Source organism: Fusarium poae, chromosome 3 (genome assembly GCF_019609905.1).
Source record: "Fusarium poae strain DAOMC 252244 chromosome 3, whole genome shotgun sequence".
NCBI lineage: Eukaryota > Fungi > Ascomycota > Sordariomycetes > Hypocreales > Nectriaceae > Fusarium > Fusarium poae.
In genome coordinates this window covers 3,274,766-3,296,915 of record NC_058401.1, presented here as the reverse complement: position 1 = coordinate 3,296,915, position 22,150 = coordinate 3,274,766, and the positions used below count along the sequence as shown (strand labels likewise).

General features: G+C 48.2%; 6 protein-coding genes across 6 annotated transcripts; 3 read left to right on the top strand and 3 right to left on the bottom strand.

The window, feature by feature from the left end:
- Positions 1 to 31: 31 nt before the first annotated feature.
- Positions 32 to 1,931, bottom strand: FPOAC1_008485 (uncharacterized protein; the record flags this gene model as incomplete). Its single annotated transcript, XM_044852926.1, has 9 exons — positions 32 to 196; positions 249 to 478; positions 535 to 577; positions 626 to 884; positions 942 to 1,091; positions 1,146 to 1,153; positions 1,203 to 1,372; positions 1,426 to 1,465; positions 1,512 to 1,931. The coding sequence occupies 9 exons, from the start codon at positions 1,929 to 1,931 to the stop codon at positions 32 to 34; spliced, it is 1,485 nt and encodes a 494-aa protein (XP_044705596.1).
- Positions 1,932 to 3,281: 1,350 nt separating this feature from the next.
- FPOAC1_008484 (uncharacterized protein) lies at positions 3,282 to 4,153 on the top strand (the record flags this gene model as incomplete). The annotated part of the gene is made up of 2 exons (XM_044852925.1): positions 3,282 to 3,536; positions 3,590 to 4,153. 2 exons carry the CDS (start codon positions 3,282 to 3,284, stop codon positions 4,151 to 4,153), a joined length of 819 nt encoding a protein of 272 aa, XP_044705595.1.
- A 1,215-nt stretch (positions 4,154 to 5,368) lies between these two features.
- On the top strand, positions 5,369 to 8,757 carry FPOAC1_008483 (uncharacterized protein; the record flags this gene model as incomplete). Its single annotated transcript, XM_044852924.1, has 3 exons — positions 5,369 to 5,521; positions 5,575 to 8,607; positions 8,665 to 8,757. The coding sequence occupies 3 exons, from the start codon at positions 5,369 to 5,371 to the stop codon at positions 8,755 to 8,757; spliced, it is 3,279 nt and encodes a 1,092-aa protein (XP_044705594.1).
- A 2,138-nt stretch (positions 8,758 to 10,895) lies between these two features.
- Positions 10,896 to 12,824, bottom strand: FPOAC1_008482 (uncharacterized protein; the record flags this gene model as incomplete). Its single annotated transcript, XM_044852923.1, has 1 exon — positions 10,896 to 12,824. The coding sequence occupies one exon, from the start codon at positions 12,822 to 12,824 to the stop codon at positions 10,896 to 10,898; it is 1,929 nt and encodes a 642-aa protein (XP_044705593.1).
- A 6,939-nt stretch (positions 12,825 to 19,763) lies between these two features.
- On the bottom strand, positions 19,764 to 20,142 carry FPOAC1_008481 (uncharacterized protein; the record flags this gene model as incomplete). Its single annotated transcript, XM_044852922.1, has 4 exons — positions 19,764 to 19,784; positions 19,844 to 19,925; positions 19,978 to 20,087; positions 20,140 to 20,142. The coding sequence occupies 4 exons, from the start codon at positions 20,140 to 20,142 to the stop codon at positions 19,764 to 19,766; spliced, it is 216 nt and encodes a 71-aa protein (XP_044705592.1).
- A 459-nt stretch (positions 20,143 to 20,601) lies between these two features.
- FPOAC1_008480 (uncharacterized protein) lies at positions 20,602 to 21,167 on the top strand (the record flags this gene model as incomplete). The annotated part of the gene is made up of 2 exons (XM_044852921.1): positions 20,602 to 20,662; positions 20,719 to 21,167. The coding sequence occupies 2 exons, from the start codon at positions 20,602 to 20,604 to the stop codon at positions 21,165 to 21,167; spliced, it is 510 nt and encodes a 169-aa protein (XP_044705591.1).
- Between the last annotated feature and the right edge of the window lie 983 nt (positions 21,168 to 22,150).

Sequence of the window (22,150 nt, the reverse complement as noted above, 5' to 3'; positions counted from 1 at the left end):
AGGAAATGAGCCTACGAGGCTATGTAATAGTCTATTTTTCATCCCTGGGCCAAAGAAGCTTCTTTGTTTTAAAACTCCAGCACATCCTTGCAAAGATTATGATCCAGACGATGATAATAGCAACAGTCATGACAGATGCAAAGATGTGAAGGCCGTTATTGTCGAAGATCTTACCCATGACGCTAGTAGCCGTAACCTGAAAATACAAATGAGAATTCATTTTCGACAATTTGAGGGAGGGTGCTTACAAGAGCGGTATTGGGGAAGACAAAAGACCACCAGGTCATCTGAAAGGGCATATGGTGGCCTGACCTAGTATATTTCCACAATGCGCCGACGCAAACGAGGAAAAACCACAATGCAAGGCCCCAGAGCCAGAGACTCACAAGAATGCTTATAACTTTAATGATGTCTGCAACGTGTGGAGCGCCCAGGAAGTTTTCAGGAACAAGCAAGTCTGCTTGGCTACCGAGTTGGGCTGCAGCTGTTAGATACTAGCCTACCAAGTCTGCGGGATCAAGTATTATGACATACCTATACCAGCAGCGGTAAAGCCATAAGGACCAATTGACATAAACTATCAAGGGTTAGTATACTAGAAATGAACACAGAACGTTGAACTTACAATACCGGGCCTCTGGTTGTCCCGCGGAAGCTTCTGAGTCATTAGACGATAAATAAAAGCAGAAGATATCATAAAGGCGATTAAACAGCCGGTTCCTTGAATCGCAGTAGCTCCAAGTGCCATAGCCACGGTATCTACTGTCATTTTATGACCCGAAGAGTCCGCAGCAGCAATAAGATTTGCTGCGAAGGGTGCATTGAGAAGCAGAGGATATGCTGGAAAGACCCATGTAGGTGTCATTGTGTGAACGGGGAAGATCCTAAGGATGAATTGTTAGTATTGGGGTGTTAAAAAGGTAAAAACCAGGAGATCTCACAGCGTGGACCATAGAATAAGATATAGAAATGCGCTGACAGAGACGCTGAGGGCGGCATATACCCAGAACACCCACTCCATGGTGTTAAGAAGCCACGGGCCCGTATAAGGAATACCGTATTGACAGGTATTGATTAATATTACAGCAACACTGGAATTGTCAGAGCTGTTTGAAATAAATTACGGACGGATGTTTATCGCTTACGAGACTAACTGCTGCTTGTTAATAACAGTCTTGTATGATGAATGATGGGAAACGTACAGAAGCTGAGATGAATAGCGACTCTATTTGATCGGTGAATGAGTTCATGAAGCTCCCTGGGCGAAGATGAAATCTTGTGCATATGAGAATGCAGTTCATTATAAACAGGATAATGTTGAGGAAGAAAAAGAAGAGGCCGATGCCGCGTAGCCAGGGAGCTGTCCATTTTACTAGTGAGGTTTAGTCACGTTCTTTTGGGATTTGAAGAAGGCGTGTTTTTTACATGAATGAATAATATTAGCGATACCGCCAGTCGACATTGTCTGGAAGATGTCAGTCAGGCCATAATTGAGTCTCGGAAAGGCCTACCAAAGTAAAATACGTCCATTGATAGCAGGCAATGCGATCTCTTAGACCGACCCTTCGGTTTTGAGACGTTTTCTCCACCGTGGCCATAACATGATTTAAACTGTGAGAAGTAATCGTGGAACTTTGATTAACGAGTCGAGGGCGACTTTGATTGTTACCATCGGCATCATCAGGAGCAATAGCGGCGATGTACGATGGTCGTTGGGTTAGTGGAGGGCGCGGTACAGCAAGACGCCTGGGGTTTGAATTTGCCTTCCCGTCAGGGGCAGCAGGCGCCGACGCTACGGTCGAAAAGAAAGGTGGATGCTCTTCTGACGGAGACTCATAGCCTGTAGTCAGTCCAGTCAGCCCGGAGGCCGAGGCCGAAGCTGAAGCCGTAGATGGAAGACCGGCTACCACTGGATAGCCGGAGGGGGCCATTCCGGAGGAGGGCCGCCAATGTCGTCGGCGCGGCGGGCGAGAAGCTTGGAGAAACAGTAGATAACCACGAGAGCGCTGGGCTCCATGTGAGTGAAAGCAATGTGGAAGTAGACCAGGTGAGCAACAAAGACGAGATGGTGGAGAATGAGAGTGCCGAAGTTAGCAAGCGGCATGATCGGAGTGAAAGGCGGAGGAGGAGACGAGATTTAGTCTAGATTAATGCCCTTGTTCCTGGGACATAAGGTAGGGAGGGGAGGGGGGAGTGAAGAATTTCTTGTTTTGGCGGCTGATCAGCACCAAAGTCAGGTTGACAAGTGACTTTGTTTGGAGCCGCGTGAGCCGCTTGTGGATGGCCGAGTTTGGTGAAAGGGTGATGTCGATTCAAGGTACGAGAGAGATGGATGGAGAGGTTGACGTGATGATTGATGATGGAGTATGAATATTCTTTGTTGGAGGTTGGTATTTCTGCGATTGCAGGGCAACCACTAGAGAATTTAGCTCAAAACAACATGTTCACTTCTTATTGATTGATCGAAAACCATTTGAACTAAGAATTCGATTGAAATCGCGTCTTGATATTTGGCAGCGATGGGCTTTCATGCTTGGCGTTTATTCCATACGTGCCCAACTGGAGTTCAGTCCACTGCAAGTTGGAAGTTAGGCTAGTCATGCTGGTTGGTAGCGTGACGTTACAGGGGCACGACTTCGAAAGATCTATCTATTCCCGTTAGACAGATCGAGGTGCATTACTGGACTGGTTAGCCATCCTGAAGTGTATATCACTTACAAGTTGATCTGATGATCTCGGTTCGCATCGCGACATCTTACACGATTATCGTGTGGATGGTAGTGAAGCAACCTATCTCAATCTAGGTACTCGATTTGGTCGTCGGCAATCTTTGTCTCACCTACTGTGATACCCCATACGTTATTCATAATACAGTCTATTAAGAATTGGACGACTGCACTGTGCTAAGCTGCATTGCACATGTGTGTACAGGTAGCTATTACATACCTAGGTAGATAGCTGATCGCTATGGACAGCCCGTCGACTCTTTACCCTGTACTATAGATAATAGCCCATTGTCTCAACCGAAATACATTGTAACAACGTTTGATTAGAACGACGTCAGCGGGGTCAAACATGCAGCATACCCCATAATTACCCGAGTTCGCACGTGACATCGAAATGCCACCTTTCGCATCGCAGATAGTTAGCTCCTGGAGCTTCATCTGGAGCTTGCATTGGTCTTATAACACGAATACGTCTGTACACAAAAAGATAACCCCGGAACTTTCCCCGAACTATGATACCATAAGCATCACAATCATTTCCCAGCCCAGCGCATCATGTCCTTTACCAATACGCCCGTGACCCGGCTTGGTGTGGTTGGTCTTGTCGCTGGCTCTATTCTAGCCAGTGTCCTTGACGTCAAGCACTACTTCTACATACTAATTGATACTCACATATGGCACTACCGGCAATTCTGGAGGCTCCTGGCCTACCAGCTGTGTTATGTTAACTCAACCGAGGTCCTCTTTGCCGCCATGTCCTTGTACAACCTCCGAATCGTTGAGCGCATGTGGGGTTCTCGCAAGTTCGTTGTAAGTTGTTCAATGGCACATTCTCGTCAACGTCACTCACAGTTTACTTTCAGTCCTTTCTGGCTGTCACTTATTTCATCACGTCCATCATTCCACCAATCGTCTCGATCGTGCTGCGACCTCTCACTGCCGGATATCTAAACTACATCCCGGCCGGCCCTACTCCCATCATTTTTGCCATCCTTGCTCAGTATCATGCCATGGTTCCGCATATGTACAAATATCGAGTTGCAACGTCCGAGGCACCACCAACAGACCGACCATTCGTGGGACTTACGTTCTCTGACAAGTCCTACAAATACGCAATTGCTCTACACCTTGCACTATTACAATGGCCAGGTTCTGTTCTAGGTGCAATCACCGGTTGGGTTATTGGATATTCGTGGCGAGAAGGGCTTCTTCCGAGTGCCCTCGTACGCTGGCGAGTGCCGGGCTGGGTAGTGGGACTAAGTTCGCAGAGGCGAAGCGCTGAGTTTGAAGGTCTCCGACGTCGTCTCGAAGATGAGAATTCGACGACGGCAGCTACAACAGGAGCACAGGGCCAGGCGCAGGGACAAGCCGAGCGTCGAAGAACCATGGGACAACAGATAATGGATCAGGTACGTGAAGTACTTTAGTGCGGTCGATACAACCAAGACATCGACTAGTCTTTCATTGCATACGATTCCGCGATATGATCCAAATCACTACGAGACATGCGAGTCTTGCAGTGCGTTCCTCCTCCAGCTTGTCTCAACTCAGCCCACATATGGTACACCAATAATTACTCGAGTATTGTCTGGCGGAGGAATGAACCTGATGTGGTGACCGCATACGCACCTCTGATGTGTCAAGACAGGCTGACAGTTTCTTGTATTGAAGGAGGGTATCAACTTGGGCAATCGGAACTCGTCCATGGCGTTGTCAGCCACGTCCATCAACTGTCAGCATTGCTGCGGGATCAGCAGACACAGCCATGGAGGTAATGACAGCAACGTCAGTAAAAGCCACTATAAAGGGAGCATTAATATTTGTAAATAAGGGGATGGACCTCCAAGGATATCACCTCAGCCTATAAAGCGCTGTAATCATCACGCGAGTCGCAATCACCTAGATAAAAAAGAAAAAGAAACTCGATATCCATTCTGTTCTCTATTTTCCCTTGTTCTCTCTCACAAGCCCGACCATTCTCGAAACAGAGGCTCATTCCTACTGGTTAGACAATGTCAGAGCTAAAAACCCGATAAAGACTAGTGGAAAAACCCATGCCTGAGCAATGCGGGTGCGCCCCTCCTGTGCCTTGCTCCAACCGCCGCAAAACCCTTAGAAGACGGAATTGCAGTGGCCTGAGTGGTAGATCTGCCCCGTGCTGGTACGTACCCGCCTACCTGACTCGGTTAGACCCATCAGCTCCGCCGCTGTAATTCAACTTGCAGTGGAGTTCTTCACAAGGGTCCCACTGGACAACTTAAGGTAATTAATCAACCGTATTCGATCTCTCGGGTTGTCGATGGGTCTCCTTTTCTTCTTAGTCGACACCGACCTCTCCTTTTCCCTCCCCAGCATTTGGAATAACCTCAAGGTTTCTGTACCGACACTTTGGCGGTAGCAGTTCAGCGCCTCTTGCAGGATTGCTCTTGACATTCTGCGATTCTCCAGCCCCAACCGTTTCTCTACGCGACGCCCCTTTGTTGCACCGCCCAGCAAACATCAACCACCTGTCAAACTTTCCGATACCGACCAGCCATCGCTCTCTATGGCTTCTGTTGTGTTATCTTGACCGTTAATTCCCATTCGAGGACCATTCCATGTTCTAATACTCAACACGAAACAATCATAAACTCGTCAAAACTATGAGTGCCTACGCGCGAGAGGGCAGCCCGTATGGGTTCGACTCTTCCAGGATGTCACCCACGCCTGCAAGTCCTCGTGGGAAAACCTTCGTTGAAGGTTATCGCAGCGACATAATAAACGGTTTCGAAAAGGATCATGGCCTTTTTAATCCGGTATAGTCATGATAGTGGAGTCTTTGACTTGCAGCTTCTAACTCTTGCCATAGATGAATCCTGAACGACCACAAAGTTCCGCACTCGTCGACCTTAGAGACCCGATCCAAGTACATCTCCTTACCGAAACCGCTCTTTCTGATAGTAAAGAATACGAGATCCTATCGCAAGAAGAAGTAGACGACCTTAAGAAGCAGTGCCAGTCTTTGTCTCAACGCGTCGACTCAACTCGACAGAACCTGACGATTCAGTCCAAATACCGAGATGCAGCAATTTCAATGGCGAGATTATATAATCCCGGGAAGCTGGATGGCAAGCGGAGGAGTCTTCTGGGTCGCAATAGTGGCGACCACGCTCGCGCAAAAGAAGCTGAGACTGAGAGGCAGGCGAGCGAAAGGAAATGTGAGGAGTTGGCAGCGGAGCTCTTTAATCTCGAGAAACGGCTTATGCAGCCTCAGCGACGCCTCCTGGAACACACTGCTGGTATTCTTCAGCTTACGCACAAAGCATCAAATAAGAAGAAGGACATGACCCCTACGCTTCATCCAATGAATGGTATGCCCGGAAGTCCAGAGAGCCTATATACTTATACGCGCAACAGCATGGACCGCGCCGGCGACGAGCACTTCTTTCACGATGACAACCACTTCGACCAAGCGAATGGAATATCTACCCGGGGACCTCCTCGCCAACAGCCTATCGAGATACCACTCAAATCACCAATTCGAGAACAACACAGCCAGCTGAAAGATGAGATGGAAAAAATCAAGGATGAGAATCTGCATCTCAAGGGCCAGTCTGATTCTTTGGTTACGTCGATAACAGAGATGGAAGCTCGCCTGGAGAATCTGAACGGGTCATTGCGGGATGCGATCGTTCGCTTCAACCCCTCCAAGAACGAGGATTACTACGACCCTCCATTTGGCGTGCCAGGAATGAAGCCAGGGGAGCTGTTGAACAATCAGATGGATTATCTCGAAATGGGTCTCAACGCCATCGAAGTCGAACAAGAAGAGTCTTCCGGCGATAGTGGCAAGGTTGACAGCTCCATCGACAAACGCATCGAATCGTTAAACCAACAGGTTCGCGATCTGTTGATGACGGTGGATCCCAAGTACCCAGCTGCACCTCAGTCTTCACAAGATACCATCGAGTCGAAACTTACATATCTCGAGGATGCGTTACGTGCAGCAGATTCCGAATTAGAACGTGCTGTTCAAATATCCCGATCAGGCCCACCAGAGAAGCAGGACGATGAGCAAGTGGAGCGAATTCTTATGAACCTCTGGAACATGATGCAGACAGGCTTCACCAAGATCAAGAAAGAGAAGGAGGAGCGTCGAAGAACCCGCATTGAGAGAGGCTACGAAGACGAAGAAGTCTCTGATGACGAGTTCGATATCGACGAAGCATTCAGTCTTCCCGGATTTTCGAATAGGGTTCAATGGCTGTACTCTCAGGCCACCACCCTCAAAAACCAGAAGTCCGTGCTGAAGCGACAGATCAAGCAGCAACGAGAACTGAACAACAAGTCAGACGCTGAGAAGGACGAGGAACTCGCGAGAAAACAGGAAGAGCTGGATGAGACACAAGTCTTGTTGGCTCGAGCTGAGAGAGACGCCATGAGTGCGCAGGCCATGCTCGAACAGACCTTGGAGGAACTTGAAGGTACTGGTGTTGCACGCAACATCGGCGCCCAGAAGGCTCAATCGGAGGAAAGCGCTAAGAAGATCGCTGAGCTGGAATCTGAACTGAAACGTCTGCAGAGCGATCTGGCCGGTGCAGCGGGAGCGGCTGGTGCAGCACATGCGCAAGTCGAAGATCGGGAAGACAAGATTGACAGCTTGGAGAAGGAGCTCGAGAACGTCAGATCTGATCTTGCCGAGGCGACGGCTGCTGCTGCCGCAGCCCAGGCTCAGATTAATGATCGCGACAGCAAGATCGCTACCCTTGAATCGGAGTTGGCCTACGTGGAGACGGCTCAGAGTGAGGTTGAAGAGCGTAACAAGAGGATCGCCGCGCTCCAGACTGAGCTTGAGCAAGCCAACGCCGCCCACACTCAGATCGAGGAGCGCGACGCAAAGATCGCAACCCTTCACACTGAGATCCAAGAGGCCAATACTTTTAGGGATCAGGTTGAGGTACACACTGCTACTATTGCTACCCTCAAGGCTGAACTGGAGAAGACCAATGATATCGAAGCTCGCCTCGAGGAACGCAATGCCAAGGTCGCCCGCCTCGAGTCCGATATGGAACTACTTCAGGCAGACCTGGCAGGTGCTGCAGGTGCAGCAGGCACCGCTCAAGGCCAGCTCGAGGAGCGAAACAGCAGGATCACGGCTCTCGAGGCTGATGTTAAGAAACTCGAAGAGAAACTGGCTGATGCTGAATCCTCCAGCAACAACAATCGCAACCAGCTGACTGGCGTAGATTCAGTTATTGAAGCACTCAACGCACAGCTGGATGAAGTCAACCGATCCAAACAAATGGCTGAAAATAATGTCAGGTCCCTACAGCAACGTGTTGAGAGCCAGAAGGACGAGTTGGCGGCCAAGAAGAAGCAACTTAAGGAGAAGGAGGACGAGCTTGAGCTTCTCAACATGAACTTTGTGGAAACAAAGACGGAGCTCACCATTGCTCAAGCTGAACTAGATGGTGCTTACGGTTCCCGTGCCGAGAGGGCCGCCGACGTGGCAGCTATCAAGACTAGCGGCGAGGTGATGAAGCTCCAGAATCAACTCACGAGGCTCAAGAATGAGCTGGCCGGAACCGTCCAAGAGCTTGAGGATGTCACGAGGGAAACACTCAGTGCTGAGCGTGAGAAGATCGAGCTTGAGAACAACCTTCAAGATGTCCAGGTGATGAGGAGACAGCTTGAAGGAGAGGTGGCGACATTGCGCAGACGACTCGAGTCAGACATGGAGGAGGCTCGTGGGCATATCGCCAAGCTTCAAGAAGACCTCGATAGCGAGCGTCTCAAGGCCATTCCACCAAACGGCGGAGTCGGCAGAGGTGCCTCTGTGTTGAGCGAGCAGTTCAGGGCCACAATGCGTGAGGAGAGGAAGAAGTTCCAGGACAGCATCAGGGTAAGCTTACATCCCCATCACAAATCTAATGACAGCAATGCTAACAAGTGTCAACAGGAGGAGCGTGCTCGAGCACGTCAACTCGAAGAAGAGCTAGCCAAACTGAAGCGTATCCCGACCCCAACCAAATTACCTCCAAGTCCTCAATGAGCCAGCCCTTAAGAGGAGAAGCTTCGCACCAGAAGCTTCGAGGACAAGTTAACTTCAAGCTCAGCGTTATGTTTCACGATGTACAATAATTCTTTTCGTCAGTGGTGTTGGTACTTTTCTTCTGCCACCACTTAATTGTGTTTGAAAGCACCGATTGGATGTAGGGGGGTCGAGAGTGGAGGTTGGGAGTATATATGCATACACAAGGAGTTTATGTGAAGGATGAATCAATGATTCCAAAAAACGGGAGCTGAGGAGAAGGTTCTCTTTGATAGACCAAGGGGAGGCTGATGGTTCAGTTTGTTAGCGATATCTTGTGAAATGGGACATTATCTAGACTTTGAGCGAACCATGTCGAACGACAGGGAGCTAGCTATATTGACTTTATTCTCATAAAACCATACTGGTGCTTCTATATTCCACGTGTCTATGAGTGGTGAGTGAATAATGCTATGTTGGTGGTGAGGCACAGTTCTTGAAACATGTTTCTCCAAGTTTTAACCCAGAAATGCTGGCAAATTGTAGATCCTCTGAGAGACTTCTCACATGGTGAGAAGCACAAGGCATAAATTCTTTGGCCTATCTCAGAAGCTACAATCATGCATGGCTGGATATTAAGCTCGCCACTTATACATGGCTAATGTGTTGAAGCCTTCGTCTATGTTTTCGAAACAACATTTTACAACCGATTTGTCTATCATCAGAAGCTACACTATGTTATTCAACAATTTCACATGCATCTAATATCGTTCTACGTTTAATTATCCATCAAATCGATGATGCTGTGGTATCAACCCTGAGCTGACAAACACCTTTTGAAGTCAATTTCCCTAACCCTGAATAAACTTGTCACTCGGCTGTAGTCCATGGCAATAATCAAGCAACAAAAGTTCAGCTGGTAGAGACAAGCGGTCACTCGACCCATCGCGCCACATTCGTAAGACATATTCCATTATATATGTATGAACATGGGATCCCAAGTCATACACCGAAAGTCTGACGGCAGCCAAGCTTAGTTATAAGTTTTCAAGAGTGACAGCATGCTGCGGACAGATGAATTCTGTTGTGGTTGATTTAGGTCACATGGATAATAGTCACAAGCTGAGAATCAGCTGGCCATCAGTCAGTCTAGTCTCAGACTCGGCACATTCAATTTTACGTCAGCTACAAATTCAGGAGTCCGGGGAGCTTGATCAACTAGATTTCGATGACGAACTCTGGTTATTACGAGAGAAAGGCACAGGCCTCAAGGCGTCGGGAAAACTGGCCGCTGGCAGCAGGAGAGACGAAGTCAAGGTCAGCTTATGATACCTAACCTACCAGACTTCTTAGGCTATTCGTTTTTGCACCCCAAGCCTTAAGAGGCCAACTCTTCTGCTACCCAACACTTTAGACAGGACAGTCAATAATAATTAATCCTTGACTTGCACCACATTTAGGTGTAACATAATACCAAACGTAACAAGGAAATGTAAATGCACCCACCCGAGCAACCGGGTAGTAAATAGGCGGGGGAACTTGCGAGAATAAGTTAAATCTTTTTAGTCTTTCTTTGTCTAGTCTATGCCACTTATTGCGCCGTGTATGAACAGTACAGAAAGAATATCCGGTATATGAGCTCAATGTGTACGCCTGATCTAAATGCGAGTGAGCCGTCCAAATGTGGACAGCTTAAAACCAAAAAAAAAGTCATGTGTTTCCATGTACTATGCCGTGCTACTTTAAGAAAGAAGCACGAGTGTACTTTGGGATAGCCAAACACCGAAAGCGCCGTTGCGTCAAATCAAAGGGCCACGTCCAACCTCCCAGAACTAGATAAACTCCGTATAAAGCAAGGCACAGAAGACATAATGAAGTATTCAGGTGAATAGATAGTAACGCTGCCGCATACAGTAGCTTAATGCAAAGGCAAAGCTTAATGCAAAGGCAAAGTCTGGGTGCAAGAGCCTCTGATGCCGATCAAGTGGTGTAAGTTGGGTTCCGGGCCGGCCAAGAATAGTTATCGAGTCCCGGGCGAATTATGTTGTATCCCCAAGCCAAGCTGGGTAGTGTGTAGGTTAGCCATGTATCGGTATTAAAAGATAGAATGGGGTGTAGCGAAGTGGTGGCACGAAGGGACACACGGGTGCTCGTCTTGATTAGTCCAAAGACATATCATCCTCGTCGACATAAGCCATGCGAGCCCATATCCTCCAGTGGACAACGCCGACATGAGCAATGCGGGTAGCAATGTCTTCAATGCCGCCTTCCTGCTGACCCATACGGATAGCTGCATCCAAATCTCGGTCTCGTCCTGCATCCAGGCTGCGGCTGCTGGCTGGCACACGGTTACCGGTGGCAATCGAGAACAAGCAAACACCGGACAGCGACTTGAAGTAGCGTACACGGGTGGCTAGCTCGGTAACAAGTCGATTGCGGTATGCCTCCTCCATCTCTTGATAAATGGGAGACGAGATGCGGCAAATGTTCTCGGTCAACTTCTCCTCGAAACGAGTAAGCATATCCATGGGGGCATTGGTGAAACGGAAGATTTGCAGGGCCAGAGAGGGAGCCATTGCTCGCCATCGGTCGTGGTAGTGAAGATCATGCGGCGCCTGTTGAAGTAGTGCTACTAGAGTGTCACGAAGATTTCGGGCTCTTGACTTGGACTCGTTGGTATCTGAGGTCAGATATGCAGGGAGGACCAGGGACGACCGCGGTGATGAGAAGTTTGAGCCCGAAGAGCTTAGCGCGACGCTTGAAGGTCGAGAATTTGCTGAGGGAGGCGTGTTGAAATTGAACTCGTGATCGTCTGGGACAGCACTGAGGCAAGCGGGAGGTGACTGGAGACGTGAAACCCGCTCCAAGTCCTCATACATGCGCATGCAGACATCCAGGTTAATAGCATCCAGAATGTCAGATCTAACACGCCCCAGCCGGTCTTCGTCGAAGAAGAATGTGCCAGGCAAGGGCTTCTCGCCGGCGGAAGGAAGCATAGACCGTGACAGTCCCTCAAAAAAGACACCCATGTCACCAAAGTGAGAGGACATTTTCCCAGAGCCATTGGGATATGTTCTGGCAGCATCCTGATACCACGGCTTAGCATCGCCGATATCCATCTTGCGATTTCGCAGCTTCTTCATCAAAAACTTTTGTTCGAAGGCTGTTGTCTCTTCAATGAGAGCAGGTCGAAGGCAGCGAATCTGGTGGTTTGCGACATCCAACTTCATCGCCTCGAGGACACTAAGCAAACTTCGCATGCCATTAACAAGCTCCTCGACGTCGTTGTTGCTGTTGCCATTGCTGAGCTGCTTGTACATGGAATCAACCCACTCATCTCGCATCGGTGCGCAGTGGGATTTGAGGACCCGTGAAAGCCAAGAAGCAAGCTTCTCCAGATCAGCGATACCGCGGTGAAACTGCTGCATCAGAAGCTCCACGTTGAGGCCCTCGTCGAGAAATTGTCGGTCACGCTGCGGTACCAAAGTCTGAATAATCTCTTTCACGGACTTGAGAAGCTTAGGCAGACACCAGTCGTCACCTGTGCCGTGCTTTGCATAGAAACTATCTCGATCCACAATGAATTCGAGGAGCTCCTCCTTGAGGGTTGTCCAGAAGATGCTAGCGCGGTCGTGTTTTCTTCGGCCCTTGTCGCCTTCGACATTGGGTCTAAAATGCAGCTCAGGGTCGAAGTTGATGTCGTGCCTTAGTTTAGGGTTGTTGATGATCTTGGAAACCTCAAGCTCGCCTAGACTTGATTTTGTGACAGGGGGTTCAAGTGGTTGACTTGGGGCAGGAGACCTCCTGCTATCAGGCCCTGGACTCGATGTGGCCGAAGTTGTTGACATTTCGGAAGGGTTTCGTGAGAGTGGCGCTGCTGCTGGCGCTGGTGCGTTAGAGACATTGTCATACCCGCGCGGTAAGACCTGTGATGATTGCGCGGCCTCGTCCTTTTCGTCGGCTGATGGTTTTCTAGTTGTCTCCTTCTCTGGCCTTGTCTCGCCTTCACCGTTAGGCCCGGGGCCCGACGTTGACAAACTCCGTCTGGACCGCTCAACTGGGCCTCCAAACCCTTGATCTGCCGCCATCGTATGGTTTGTCGATTTACCGAATATTTGGTGATCAGTTTAATAGATTGTTGCCAGGTTCAAAATGGTGATACTCGAAAGTCAACCAAGAAATTCGGTGTATTTAGTTTACCAACTGCTGAGTAGTTGTTAGTAATGCAATGTCCCAACAATAGAAAGCATCTCGGGGACACGAGGGGCGCAGGCTGAACAGTCATAGCACACGGCCGGTTGCAGACCACTTGGTAGGGGAACTATTCATCAACCAGATGCTGTACACTAGTTTTAAGTGCAGTCGGTGCGTCGTTTGATTTGTGTCCAAGGCTGTATGGTATGTTGAAGTGTTGCGGTCGACTTACGAGAATGGTATAAGCTTGAGCGGATAGTGACTGTTTTCGTGCACCAAGTATTGCGTCTGTGTAACAGTATATGCTGTATTCCACTTCTCTGTTGCCGTCACTGTTCCTTCTGGTGGGTTGCTTCGCAGTTCGTTTCGGTCGAATGTGATATCCTTTGTACGTGACCAATCGTCTCGCGGGTGCTTGCGTCAAGTAAATGAAGGTAGGGGAAGGCCCAAACTGATGTTGAGTGTTCTAGAAGCCTAACAAAACAAAATCTTACAAGTGAAAGATGAATATGTCTTCAACGCTCATGGCCTTAAAGAGGGTCGAATGATTCTAAGTAACGTTATGGGGAGACAGAAATAGGAAACAGATCAAGAGGAAGGAAAGAGAGAAAGAAAAGGGGACGACAGTGACGGGAGACTGGGATATTTCATATGTGGATAGAGTCTGAATAGTGTGTGGCACTTAGACAGACGAGACCAGGCTAGTGGTACACTGGCTCCTCTGATGGGCTCTTGAACAGGCTTTCCACCAACTTCAACTCAAAAGTCGTCTCCATAACCGAGTCAGAGGAGCGAAAGCCTTTTCTGCGCTGTGCTTGGAAATTTAGGGGCCAAGCGCGGCATCGCGTGGCATGGGCTGGCCTGCCTGGGGCGGTGGGCAACCTATGGAACGCCATGCATGCAGAGGAGCCCGTGTAGACCATACAGCACTGTATGTACATACCTAGAACGAGGCAAAACTTCGTTAATTGCACTCCCTAGTCGTTCACTTCAAACATCCCAGCTCCTCCAAGTTTATCTTTCTGACGTGGAAGGGCCCTGCATGGCTGGGGGTGTGACCAGTGAGGGTGTGTGCATAGAGTTCCAGGTTGGAATGCAGTAGTGAGTGAAGGACGCCAAAAACATATACACTAATGTATCCTCGTACCGGGCTGTAATTAAGTGTGTCCTGCAAGGTTGGTGGCCATAAAAGCGTACTGTATTTCCATGTGGGATACGTTTATCGGCAAATGGCTTTTTTCCCTAACTCTCGCCCCCATAATCGAGTGGAAAAGCGTAGATAGATAACTTGATGGACATCATGACTGTAACAAAGAGGATGGTTCAAAACTTCAATTGAAGCGGTCGGCACCAGAGGTCGTTGTGCTCTTGGCTCTACAGGTCAGACAGAGTGGCATTCAGTCCAGCAAGTGTCCCAGTCAGGACAGGACATGCTGGCGGGGATTGGAGTGCAATCTTAACACTGCAGCGACAGCGTGACCCTCTGATGTTGTGAGCCGGAGCTTATTGTTGCCATCGTCTCGGTGCCTCGTCTCTGTTAGATGAGTAGGGAAGAGAAGGTCAGACGCTACTTGACTCAGTCTAAAGGGGGTATCACGGGGACCAACCACTCACCGTGATCGATCTTCCTTTGTCCGATGAGATTTCTTTTGTTTTTTGACAGTGACATAATACACAGATATAGAAAACAATCACTGCATTTGCGTACTGTATTGTATTGCACGATAGTTGCCGCCTTGGAAAAAAAGACGATGGTCAAAGCGAGAACAGAAGTGTTCCAGTGGACGAATTATTCTCAATCCTGGTCTAGCCGTGCTGTACTGTGCTGTACTATGTACTGTAGCAGCGATGTAGAACGGCTCCACAGACTTATTAGTACAGTGCGTGATCAAGACATTCGATGAATCGAGTGGGTTTTGTCATGGATGTCATTTCGTAGGATCCGCGGGATGAGATGGAGATGGAAATACCCTGGGCCTGGAGATGGAGATGGGCAGTCAGGCAGTCCAAAGTTGGCAGTGACGAGTGGATGGTACTTTCCATCCTGTAGGGATAAAGAGAGAAAAACGCCTCCTTCCCTTACAGAAGGACGACTTGGTCCTCATCTACTGCAAGAAAAGAAAGAGATACCATGCACACACCTAACAAGACTACAAAATTAAAAACTTAATACCTACCTTAGTAGTACTAGCATGACAATCAGTCCTCATCTTTGCAACATCAACAAAAATAAACAAAAATAAAACAGGGTCAGACTTCGACTTGCCGAAGAAGGATCGAATTCCAGGAACATTCGACCCAAACAGGCCAGGGAATAACAAACTTGGCCTGCCGATTCGTCCGACAATTTCAGGGGATCTCACTTATTCGGGACCAATGAAGGGCATCTTGCACAGTCCAGTCGGTACATTAGTACTAGTACTCGACATGCCACGCTGGAAGAAGGTACCCTACCATACAAATCGAGTCCTGGCGCCAACAATAACCCCAACAAGGGACGGCCCAGGGCCAAGTGCTCCCCATTTCCCAGGGACCACCATCGTCATTCCATCGCACTAGCACACCTCGGGGGGGTCGCAGAAAGATCCATCCGCCGCCGCTGCTGATCTAGAAACGGACCAGAAGCGTGCAGATTTCGGCGGAGTCGCTGCGCGACTAATGAGCCGCCCCAGCATCGGCCACTACGAGTTGTCCTGCAACTCTCGCTGGTCCAGAAGCCAACAAAGCAATGCAATCTTGATGCTGACTGACTCTTGATGGAGGAATCATGTTTCTTGTGGCAGTCTAGTGACGACAGTTGCATGTTGAGCCTCGGCTGGAGATTGTCTTTTTTTACTTCACTGTATGTAACCTTTGCATCTATCTACGGTCTCGCCAACTGCCGCCACCGTGAGTGCCGTCTTGTATGTATTTCTACACATTTGTCAGAAATCTTCACTTGCACCTCGCCACAGACAACAATTGCGGACATGATGTGTACTATCTAGGTCGGGAGCGGTGACTTGTATCGATGCAGTCAGTCAGGCAGTCGTGTCATTCTGCAATGCAGCAAGCCATAGCCAGCCAGTCTCACACAAAACACAAGTTTGCCGAGGCGCTCGCAAGTGGATATGAGGTTGTATCCGTACTCCGTTTTGCCCGTACGTTATTACAGCCTTCTCAGGCCTCTCGGTGCACTGTGACCGGCCAACTCCAAGGCGAAGGGCCTTTCGCCAATTTTGAACTTGTCAATTGGTCAGTACTGCTGATAGTGTATCCCAACCTGGTGGTACCGGGATGCTTTTAGCTATATCTAATCTCTCTTGGTACACCGTCCCGTGCAAGCATATTCCATGCCAGGAAGTGTGCAACAGCCTCGGGACCCTTGATCGTTTCGTACAATGAATTGTATTGGTGGAGGTTCACAATATAACTTGGGAACCTTGGATATAGTGAGCATCCCAGACCACCAAATTCTATCCAAGGCGGGCAGACTAGGGTTCGTCCACGCTTCGGCCATTTCGATAGAAGCTCAGCACCTGCCAGAACGCCCATGCGTGCAGGCCCTGGAGCTGCATCTGCGTCGAATGCTAGTGGTGTCGTAGTGGTGTGTTTGGCAGCAGAGTCTTAAGAGCGGACCTCGTCGATTCCTGGTCAGACAGGGTAGTCTACCTATGCACCACCAGTTCGACAGAATGAGATGATGGGTTCATTTCTCGACAGAAATGTGCCAACCCTGACAATCGCCCTCTGAGCCAGGATTTTGGGCATTCGTTGTTCCTATTATTACTCACATTCTTGGGCTGCCAGCTATTATATGCCCACTCTGCAACGCAATAGCGTTCAGCAAGGCTTGCTCGCTATGAGTCAGGATTGACAACAACCAGGAAGGGCTCCATCCTTCATTTTAAACATCAAGAGTCAATCGAAAACACCATCGGTGTGGGACCACATCACCATCCACCCAGGACACGAAGTGGCCAACGCATCAATGCACCTGTGTTCAAAACCACAGCCCAAAACTTGGCTCTAAACTAATGCTGTTCTGCCCAAGATGCTGCAAAGCTATCAATGCGGATGTGAATCTTTCACCGCCGTAACCGCAATTGCAGTCAGTCTCAATGCTGTGGTGGTGTAACAAGTTGTGGCTGAACTCATGGCACCTCGTTCTCATCCATTGCACACAAATCTGGTTGACGAGCTCAGCAGCAGACTGCCAAGATGTTCTGGTCATTTCCGCATGGCCACCTTCAAATCTTATTAATGGCAGGATTCGACGCCAAACCTGAGTCGGAGATGCCGTCTGTTATTGGAATGGAATGCTTTTCGAAGGCAACTCTATTATTATTCAGGAACGGACATTTTTGTCCAAGTTTCTGACTAAGACTATTCATTCATCAGCCGCTTCGCCCCAAGTCCATGTTCTTTCAGCTCACCTTGTCCATGCGGCGACGGCGGATGGATTCCTTCCTTGTGTCACGTCCCGTCCGACCGTTCAGGTCCGAAACCACCACATCAGACATCGGACATGGCGAGGCTGCAACCATGTATGGCATAGTGACAACAAAGTAACTTTCCTTCCATTGATTGACCACAATCGATTTGTTGTATCTTGTGTAACCAAACGCAAGCGGCAAAGGTCCGACAAGCGACCATGACAAATGATCACGCGGGTTTGAAAAAAAATCGATACACTAACATAAAGGCTGTCTGTTTCTCCCTCGCCTTTCTACTTGAAAACCCAAAAAAAAAAAAAAAAATGTTGGTTGGCTTTGGGGCAACAAGGTCGGTAGTGCCATGCAAGACGAAGAAACTCTCAACTAACCCTAATAAACCCAACGATTCATTCTCGAATATTTTGTAGGGTGTGCTTGTGCCACTGGCTGGTCCTTTTGTTGGCGTTTCTTTGACAGGCATGCGAGTCTCCCAGTCAGTGCCATGATGGTCACCAGATGCAGGGCAGCAAGACCGAGTTTAGAAGATGGATTTGAATCAGGGACGTGTTGCCACTGAATCTCCCTCAATTACTGAACTATGTTGGTACAGTACACCGTAGTTATTAGTTGGATGTCTTATCTCCATCTCGAATCACCTAGATTCGCCTTGCATATGCAGACCTTTGGGTCCATCAATTGTTTACGCCAACCACACTCGTACAATATCTGTTAACTAACTATTGGTTTCGTATATCCCCTTTTTTTGAGGGGGAGGGGCTTTTCCCAGACTTATACTTGAAGGCGCCTAGCTTTATAATGGAGTTTCATTTCGAATGCAGCTGTGCTGGTTTCACCTCGCACTAGGAATTACAGCTCATTTTACGGATTGAGCAGGTGGTGGTGTCGTGACGAGTCAGACTGGGGGTCACCTCAAGCTTCAGGCCGAGTTCGGGGCTAGAAGCTCGGGGCCGGAGCAGATCCACGATACCTACGGCAATATAGTGACTGGTATTATTAATAGTGTAGGGCCAAGTTTAGGAGCAAGGAGCGGCTCAATGTTGCATTTCGGGCATGGTGGTTTTGATACTTTTACAATAGAGTGCATGCCATTTGTTTTGTTCTGCTTCATAGTTTGCTCTGTTCTTTTTTTTATATTCCAATTTTTATCATGCGCATGTGGTCAACCGTGCTCTCAACAGTCTACATATCGTATTCATGCGAGAATTACGCCCATGTCGCACACACAATGACGGCACCAGGCTATCAGAGTTTGCAAATGACTGATTATTTATGACCAGCCTAGCCAACTTGAGTACCTACTATGCGTGTTACTGTGCCATCTTGTTATTTTCATGTCTTACATTTAACTGCGTGCTTGGATTTGGATCGTCGTTACTAACAAAACATACCAGTCAATCTAATCCACCCACTCTTTTACCATGAGACATAAATAACGAATTTCCACACGGCTGAAGGGATTTCTCAACAGATCGGCTCTTGTTAACCCCAGATTCTGGACCTGCTTGTTGTCCCGTATTCCTTTTCCCTGCGCTAATCACACCTATTTTTTGCTTTTTGTAAGACGGGAAGGTTTATTTCAAGCAGCCAAATATTAAAAAGGCAAAGGCTGGCTATTCCGAACCCCGTATGTGTGCATGCTGTAATCTTATCGCGGTGGATGGATGTGACATCCCTCATCCATGTGCAAAATGAATTGAACAGGGCGCGCTGCTCCTCGCGTGATTGCCGCAGGCAGTATTTCACTGCATGATGTTGAAAGCGCATGGACTACATGTCCTTACTAAACTCGGTGTCTTGTCTATAGGTTAGGGTGACAATATGACCATCAGCTTTTGATATATCGAAGCAGGAAGCCTGTACCAAAGGATCCAAGATACGGTGCTACACTCTTCTCTCAGGCAATACCGGATTATTAACACCCCATCGTAACACGACTATATCATCTAGGTCATGTGGTATTGCGTGTGCCAGAAAAGACCGAGTTTCGTTACGTACGGCTCCCCTTTGAGCCATCGTTGCGTTCTAGTGTCACCTTGTGTTACTCGCTTTGAGACTTCCCCGAGAGAATGGGGAATAAAACACTTCATGTGCTTGGACCCCAAGTTTCCTTCAATGTTTCAGAACTGCCGGTTTGCGTTGTAAATTGCTGGACATGTAACGTAAAGCACACTTCTTCACCATCGTGCAGGGTGCCGCTTCGCTCATGTGCAGACAGGGCATAGCTTGCGAACGGCAAGGTCGAACGATTTCATCATCATAATCAGGAGGATCTGTATATGACAGACAGCGCCAACACTCCGTCCGCTGGGTTCTTTCCCCCTCTTCCCTTCAACTCCTAGCCTGTCGTGATATCTTTAAAGGTAAAAAAACAAAAACATGTCGTTGCGAATATGTGGTTTAGTTGAGGAGGATGGAAACCTGTAGTCTATAGTCAGCCAAGTCAAGCCAACACAACAAAAAGAACGATTGTGACGTACGGCCATGAGGACACAGCATATACTTATATACGGACTCAGTCTTTCGCCTATCCTCGCGCATTTCCAAAAGATGCCCATGAATCTAGGATCGTGTCAGCCTCGTCGCGCATCTCGGGGGTCGTCGCATTCCGTACCCGTTCTTATTTCGGTCCATGATGCCTGGTGTAAAGTGGTGAACGTATGCGCTCGTGCATATGAGCAGCAGGAGAACGAGTAGGAGGGACTGGAAGTTGAAGAGGGCGGACTGGAGGAGCTGTTAGCATGTTGATTTGACAACGAATAGATAGTGTGCATACCATTTTGACGATTCAAGAAGCTGGTCCTGTTCCAACTAAAAAGTTTCGAATTGGATATCTCGTTTGTATGTCTCGACGTTGAGCTCGACGTTGTCTCATCAATTCGCCCTTCTGCCTTTCTCACATGCGACAAGTGTGCTTAGGGGTAAAGATTCGCCGAAGCCGCGACGTGTTTCTTTGAGCTAGGTCTGAAGCCTAGGGGTGACGTACCTAAATCAACCCCCACAAAATTCCTAACCCCACTGAAGGGACCCCGGACTGAGCCTCTAGCTTTCTGTCGCAAGGCTGCGCTGAGCACCTGAATCTTTTCGCAATATTTCAACTACATCTCTACCGCGAGGCTGCGCTTCTCTTATTTCCAAGAACCCCAGTCATCAAAACCCAGCCCTTTGTATCCAGCATTTCCTCTTTCTTTTCGTATCTATAATTTGTAACGCTCAGGCGCCAATAGCCACATTCATCATGGAGCCCAGGGCGCGTGCCGGCAAGAATGTCGGAAAGATGAACTTTAGCCATGCAGAGCGTATGTCTCGATTCCTCCATCTCCTGATTTCGAATACACGCTGACTATTTCATAAGTGGCACAACTTCTATACGCACATGGCGATGTTCAAAATCCACTCCCTGAAACCGTCCGCGTACTTGACGAGATCCTCACGGACTTTATGCAGTCCATCGCTTTCGAAGCGACACGAGCGGCTAATTACTCAGGTCGGCAAAAGATCAAGTACGAGGACTTTGAATTCGCGTTCCGTAAGAATCCAGCGTTCCTGGGCAAAGTGCAGGAGGTCTTCGAGAAGCAAAGGGAGATCAAGAAGGCCCGAGAGATTCTGCGTGACGGGGAAGACGAGATCATGAAAGATGCCGCGGACGAGGAGAAGAAGAGAGAAAAGACAGATACCAGACACGGAGGATCAAGCGTAGGCGGTGGTGCTGCGGCGTCTGCGGCGTCAAGAGCAGAGGAAGAGCTTGGTGAGGCTGATGATGATGCCGAGGCCGAGCTTGATGCGTTGGGTAAGAAGCGCTGATAGTGTTTCTTTTGGACATTATAAGGCCACTAGCAACTTTACTCTTTTGATGCAGATATGGCGTTCTGCAGAAACATATGCATGGCTGGGTTCTGGCGTTTAGAGGAATTATTACGGCACATACACAAAACTGGAGTTATGGGTAGGGACACATGGTCAAGACTGTCTCACGGTATGTAGATATAAATAAAGTATTTTTGAATTCGTATTTGAAAACCACGGCTGGTCTAAGCAATTAAAGCTACTTGCACCCGCAGCGACTTTTTGTCCCTGAAGTTATGACTAGGATGGTCAGAACGAAAGATCGTCAAAAAGTAAATATATATGGCGTTACCGAACAAGCCTTGATTGATTGCGATTCTCTTGCCTAGGTATCGAATATGTTACTATACATGAAAGTACTTGGTGGTTTTGACGACACCCAAAGTCTAATACTGGCAGGTTGAATAACCTATGTTCTTAAAGTTTAATATTAAGACTTTGGTAGTATGATTTGACCTACCGAGTTCGATGACTTCACAAATGAGAACAATAGCTACCGTCCCCTGTACTTTCCATGCTACTATATAATATCATGATCTGTTATTTCTTTGAAACCCTGGGCCTTGGTGATAAATGCAATTTGTTATTCTATATCGACCAACGCTTACCCTGCACCACTGATAGTCGTGGTTGTTCGTTCTCTTGAAGCCAATTACCTTGTTTCACCGATATATCAATCGTTAGACACGACTCTAATTACAAACAATCTGTTCTTTTGATTTATTGTTATTCTACTGCTGTCTCTTCATAATTGAGTTTATGATATTATCTTGTACTCCATTGTTTAAATAGAAATATCACAAACGGACTATTCCCGGGCCCACTCCGAACCACAACGGGCAGAACGGTCCTAACGGGATCTTCATCCTCGGCCAACTTTGGCGATATACCGACACCGAAGTCGGAGTTCTTGCAGAGCCAAGAGGTCATTTGATATAAGT